Source organism: Mus caroli, chromosome 11 (genome assembly GCF_900094665.2).
Source record: "Mus caroli chromosome 11, CAROLI_EIJ_v1.1, whole genome shotgun sequence".
Classification (NCBI taxonomy): Eukaryota; Metazoa; Chordata; class Mammalia; order Rodentia; family Muridae; genus Mus; species Mus caroli.
In genome coordinates, this window is record NC_034580.1 from 55,688,637 (window position 1) to 55,694,636 (window position 6,000).

At 48.6% G+C, this 6,000-nt stretch overlaps 1 protein-coding gene across 2 annotated transcripts in view; it reads right to left on the minus strand.

Moving 5' to 3' along the window:
• Positions 1–2,454: 2,454 nt before the first annotated feature.
• Tmem11 (transmembrane protein 11) overlaps positions 2,455–6,000 on the minus strand; it is a 14,768-nt gene continuing 11,222 nt past the window's right edge. For both annotated transcript variants that reach the window (XM_021176660.2, XM_021176661.2), the window contains one exon: positions 2,455–3,351. In XM_021176660.2, coding sequence (XP_021032319.1) covers positions 2,835–3,351 — 517 coding nt within the window. In that variant the 3' untranslated portion in view covers positions 2,455–2,834. The remainder of the gene's footprint in view (positions 3,352–6,000) is intronic.

Here is a 6,000-nt window from a genome sequence, read left to right on the forward strand (position 1 = left end):
TGACCTAAGCCTAGTTTTGAGGGCAAGAGCCATCAGCGAGGCTCTGTAATGCATAGCTACTCCCAGCCAACCCAAGCCCTCTCTTCCTACCTGCAGTTACCCAGAGCTGTATGCTTGGAAGGCCCAGCCTCCCTGCCAACCCCTGCTCTGGGTTTACTTTGTTCCTGACATTTTTAGCCCAGTTCCTGACTGCACTCCTGACTTTGTTCCCCTGCCCCTTTCATCCTTAAATGTCTTCAAGTATCTTGGTGATAAAAGTTCAGTCTTGGGGGCTGGCGAGATGGCTCAGTGAGTAAGAGCACTGGCTGTTCGAAGATCCTGAGTTCAAATCCCAGCAACTACATGGTGGCTCACAACCACCCATAATGAGATCTGACCCTCTCTTCTGGTGCATCTGAAGTCAGTTACAGTGTACTTATGTATAATAATAAACAAATCTTTGGGCCGGAGCAAGCAGAGACTGAGCGAGTGGAGTTGACTGGAGCGAACAGAGGTCCTAAAAAAAATTCAATTCCCAACAACCACATGAAGGCTCATAACCATCTACACAGCTACAGTGCACTCACATACAATAAATAAATAAATTAGATAGATAGATAGATAGATAGATAGATAGGCAGATAGAGTCTCCATCTTGATCGTGAGACCTGTGGTGTCTGGCCAGCGATGATGCCTGACCCTGTAGCAGTCCATTCTGCAGGGCAAGTTCATGCCCCATGGGCTTAAGACTTTTCCTTAAGAACAAGGACACGGGCTGGAGAGATAGCTCAGCAGTTAAGAGCACTGACTGCTCTTCAGAAGGTCCTGAGTTCAAGTCCCAGCAACCACATGGTGACTCACAACCATCTGTAATGAAATCTGACTCCTTCTTCTGGAGTATCTGAAGACAGCTACAGTGTACTTACATATAATAAATAAATATTTTAGGAAAAAAAAAAAAAAGAACAAGGACACAACAACTGGACCATGTGGACAGAGCTCCCCAGGATCTGCCTGTCTTGTTTGTTGTTAACCCCCCCTTGATAGAGCGCTCTGCTCCTGAAAGTGGTAGCAGGTAGGCAGTTGAGACTAGATTCCTTCCATGACACATGCCCTAAATGGGTCACACAGAACTCTTTATCAAGTGGGTTCCCAACAGGACAGTCCAGGCCAAGTGACTTTTCTTTCTTCTCACCAAAATGTGAGGTCCATATGCTGCCCCTCGCCCAGTCCAGCCCAGCCCAGCCCAGCCCAGCTCCCCCTGCTCTTCTGGCCAGGAGCCAAATTACCAAGATGGCATTTCAGAATCTGGGTTAGTACACTTAACAAGAGTCACTTTGTTCAGTGCAGCTTGGGAAATAGGAAGGAGCTGTTTGTACCTGGTTGCTATTTTGGGCAAGGGCATCTGCTTAGCTGAAATGAGGTCCCCAGCCCATAGTCACTGTCACCTCCCCTCCCCCATGCAATCTTATGTGCTGAAAGAATACAGCCAGACCAGGTGACCAACTGTTTGTTACAGAAACCTCTCCCATGCGGTGCTTACCCATCAGGCTCAAAGCCAGCCTTCAGCCAGTCAGCTCTCTCAGATACCAGATACCGATTCGCCCTAGACACTTGTTCATGGCCAAGGCAGTTACGTCTTCACCATTCCCCGAACCATTAGTATTTCTACAGTACTTGGAATTAAGTCTCGATTCCTTATACTTTTTGTGGGCTTTTTAAAATGTCCCAACTCTGGGCCTCTCCTATCACAAATGGCTCAATCAATCACTCCTGTAATTCTCTAAACCCTTACACCCAGGTTAGGGCCCTTCCTGATGCTGGGCATCACAACTTTCTATGGAGAAGCTGGCTTAGCTATATACCAGAGACTAGAGAAGTGCCATGCCCCAGCCTTCATCCAGGGAATCATTTTCCACTTACTGAGAGCCTTAGGGGAGAAAAAAAAAAAAAAAAAAAAGACAAAGCTGGTTGTGGTGGCACACATGCCTTTAACCCCAACACTCCTGAGTTCCAGGCCTGTGCCTGGTTCTACACAGCAAGTTCCAGTACAGCAAGAAAGTAGGTCTCAAAAACAAACCTCTTAAGATTCATTGCCCTGGGCAGAGGCGCCTCCCACAGCCTGGGGCACTGGGATGAACTCAGTAACATAGAGTTCACTGGGATGAACATAGTTAACAGCAGAGATTTCTGTGCTCTCTTTAAGTCAGTCTTTGGAGAAGGGCTTCTGGGTGTGATGCTCCCAGGTGAGCCAAAGGGACCGTGGTAACAAACAGCATGGCTAAGGGGGAGCATGACTGGGCTAGACTAGCAGGCCAGAAGCCAGGGTAGCTATTCCTATTATGCATTCTTTCTGGCAGGATGTTAGCTCTAGAGCCACTCTGCTGCAAGGAGGCACAGCAGGGTGCGTCTGCAGCACTTGCCCATCTCACACACAGCAGCCTCTGCAGGTACAGGCAGAAAAGAGAACAGAAGTTGAAATTCTCATAATTTTAATGGTCAATAGCTTCCGGTTGGCTTCTGAATGGTATAGTTAAACAATACACTTAAGACACCCCCACAGCAAGTTCACACCCCTCAGAAAGTAGCATTGGCTCCTATCCATACTCCACTGCTCAGTCAGACTTCCACAGCCTGGGAGCCACTCCTGGGTTATGGAAATAGACATCTTAGTGTAATGAGCTGAAGAAACCCCTGGCACACCCATGATCTGTTATTTTTGCTTAAAAAAATAACAAGTATTAAACCAAACACTTTCCCAGGTGCTGCTGCTTCACAGAGAAAACCCAGTGTTGCTGTAGGGATCTGAGTCCTGTGGGCCCTGTGGTTCTGCTTCTCGTCCCACTCTCCTGCAGTCATACGGCGTAGAGCTCATAAACCTTCTTTACACAGTACACCAGGGCAGCCAGGGCTATTGTGTTGTGCAGTCTCTTTCTGTGCAGGTCGTCCTTCCGAACCAGCACCACTGGTGTGGAGGAGGTGAGTGTGTGCAGAGGCAGGCGGGACAGTTTATAGGCATCATACTCCACCTGGTACTTGCAGCAAGGGTCAAACTGCCAGGAGATCCCATAGAGGGTACAGCAGGCCAGGCTCAGCACACCAGCGGGCAGGGAGATGTAGTGGGAGTAATCCAGGGGCAGTGCCAATGGGGTGAAGAGGCAGGCAGTACCTGCCAACACGGCCGTCTTGTGCAGGCAATTGCCTACGGTGATCCAGCGTGCTGTCTCATCTCCAATGCGGGTGGGCTCTATCACAATGTACTTGTACTGGGCTTCCAGCGCCTGCTCCAGCTCATACTCAAACTGGTCCTGGGCGTTCTCCCCACTGTAGATTTCATGCACAATGTAGCAGTCTGTAGCTGAGAGGCTAACCCTTTAGTGGAGGGAAAAGACAAGGAGGTTAGGTTGAACAGTCTAACCTATTTGAGTGTACAGGGTTGGGCAAATGTTTGCCTCAGCTTCAAGAACATCCCACTTACAGGTTTTCTTTGCTTCAGAGCCCAAACTACAAGACAACATTCCGCCCCCCCGCCCCCCGAAAGAAATAGTGAAACAAAAGGTCACAAAGGTGGGCAGGCATGGTGGTCTTCACCTTTACCCTCTATACCCCAGAGGCAAAGGCAGGCAGATCTCTGAGTTCAAGACCTGTCTGGTCGACACAGTGAGAAAAAAAACTGCATTCCAAGTACAGGGGAGGGGGATCCCCATACCCAGGCCAGCAGCCCCTTAGTAAAAAGGGAACTCAGGCTTGAACTCAGGCAATACAAATACTTTACCCTCAAACAGTGACTCCAATTAAGCTGGGCTTAGGTAAGGCTTAATTAAATCACAAGCCCCAAGTCAGGTGTGCTCCGGGGAGAAGGCTATCCCTTGGGGTGGGACCAGAAGCCTCAGCATGGGGAATGGAGATGGCTCAGAGAGAGTCTGCCTAGTCTGCACAGGGCCCCTGTACTCACTCAACCCTAACACCACAAAAAATGAAAATAAAAAGAAGCCACAGCATGGGCCATGGCCGCAGCAGCCTGTCCATCGACATGCCATGTTGCAGACCCCCGAGAGCCCCCAGGAAGCCGACAATCCCAACTGGAAAGCAGTCATTTTCCATGAACATCTTCTGTGGACTTTCTCCATTTAGAGTAAAGTTCAAGGGGAGGAAGGTGAGCAGGGCACTGCAGTTGCTTCTTCACAACAGTTCACAATTACTGTCAGACACTTTTAGCCAATAAATAGCTTGAGGTCTTTCTGGCTCAAAGTCAGAGTTGAGACCAGCCATGCTGGCACACGCCCGCAATACCAGCACTCAGGAGCCTGCACAAGGATGACAGAGTCCCAAGCTGGCCTAAGCTGTATAGGAGACTCAAAAACAAAAAAGTCCCTCAATAGTAGAGGGCAGTTCATGGATTCTGTTTCCAAGTGGGTGCACTCATGGCCAAGAGATTCCCTTTGTGGCTTCATGTTCATCAACCAATAAAAAAAACCAAAGGACCAATTTACACACCCATCTGTGAGACTGAGATTCCAGGCAGAAGCCCTGCCCACTTTAAAAAAACCGGGAACAGGGCGCCTCCCCATGCGGAGTATCTGAAGCAATTCTTCCCCCCACTGCAGAACTCAAGGCAAAATGTGGGATTGCAGGCTGCAATACCAGTCAGCTTTAGTGTCACAGCCTTCTCTGCCCTGCAGGCTGTGGCCATCCTGAACACAGGAGAAAGTTTGCCTCAGTAAAGCACTTTTAGCTTTACTATGACAGATTGCTCCATCTTAAAAACAGATCACTCGGCAGAGGACACTTCTACTGTCTTCCTGCCCAGTTCCCAGCACCTCCTGTACTTAATCTACCCAGGTCAGCCCAAGAGAGCCTCTGTCTTGCTATTTGTCAGGAGAAATGAGTGAGCATGTTCATGGTTTGAGACATGTTTGGAAAGGGAGGCCAGCGCATAAAGTGGAGTGACATGGAACACACACAGCCAGGAAAGAGCCCTGCGTCAAAGGTCACTCTCAGGTCCTCAACTGCAGGCTGTTCTATGAACATCAGAGCTGTTTTACAGCAACTACAAACACAGGTGTGCCTCATGTTCCTGAGCTGGTTCTGTAGATGCGCTCACCACATTCCTACCTTTCCTACCCACTATGGACCTGGTTCCAACTATACAGAATGAAAACCAAAGCAAACAACAAGAGGAAGCACGAGTGCCACACAGGAGGTCTCTCAAGTTCACAGGTATACACCATAGATACCGGAGACACCAATTCTTTGGGGACAGCTAGTTAAGAAAAATAGTCCTGAGTCTCCTTTGGGATGGTAGAATCTTTAGAGAAGTGTACACTTCCAGGAAGAAAATGGAAACACTAGAACCAAACATCCATGAAGCACAAGCCCCCTTGGGTCAGACAAGGTATCGGCATACTAAGCACTGGTAGGAGGGAGTCCTGCATGCCATGGCATGTGTGGGTTTTGAAGGGTCTTATCTACTTCAGTAAATGGTGCTCAACTCTCCAGGAAAGAGCCAAGTCCAGCCATCTCTCAGCCACTCCAGCTTGAGTGGTTGGCTTTTATGTCTGAGTCAAATCCCAGCCAAAAAAGCCAGCCAAAAGCTTGGTTTCCACACCAGTGGAAAATGGAAGCAGGACAAGTGATGGGCAGGAGCTGGCCCCAACTGAGTAAGCCCTGGGCCTTAATTCTAGGTGATCTGACCATTGGTACTGTAAACAGAATAAAAACAATGACTACTGCTGCTACTTGGCTGAGTATCCCTCATCAGAAATGCTGAAGAACAGTGAGTGTCCTTCTGGACTTTGGATGTATTCAGATCGGAGAATAGTCAACAGACAAGAAGATGTCATGGGGATACACCCTAAATGTGAAGTTCAGTTCAGTGTATCCTTGCCTTACACACGCTGTGCTGGCTAGTTTTTTGTTTTTTTGTTTTTTTTTGGTTTTTCGAGACAGGGTTTCTCTGTGTAGCCCTGGCTGTCCTGGAACTCACTTTGTAGACCAGGCTGGCCTCGAACTCAGAAATCC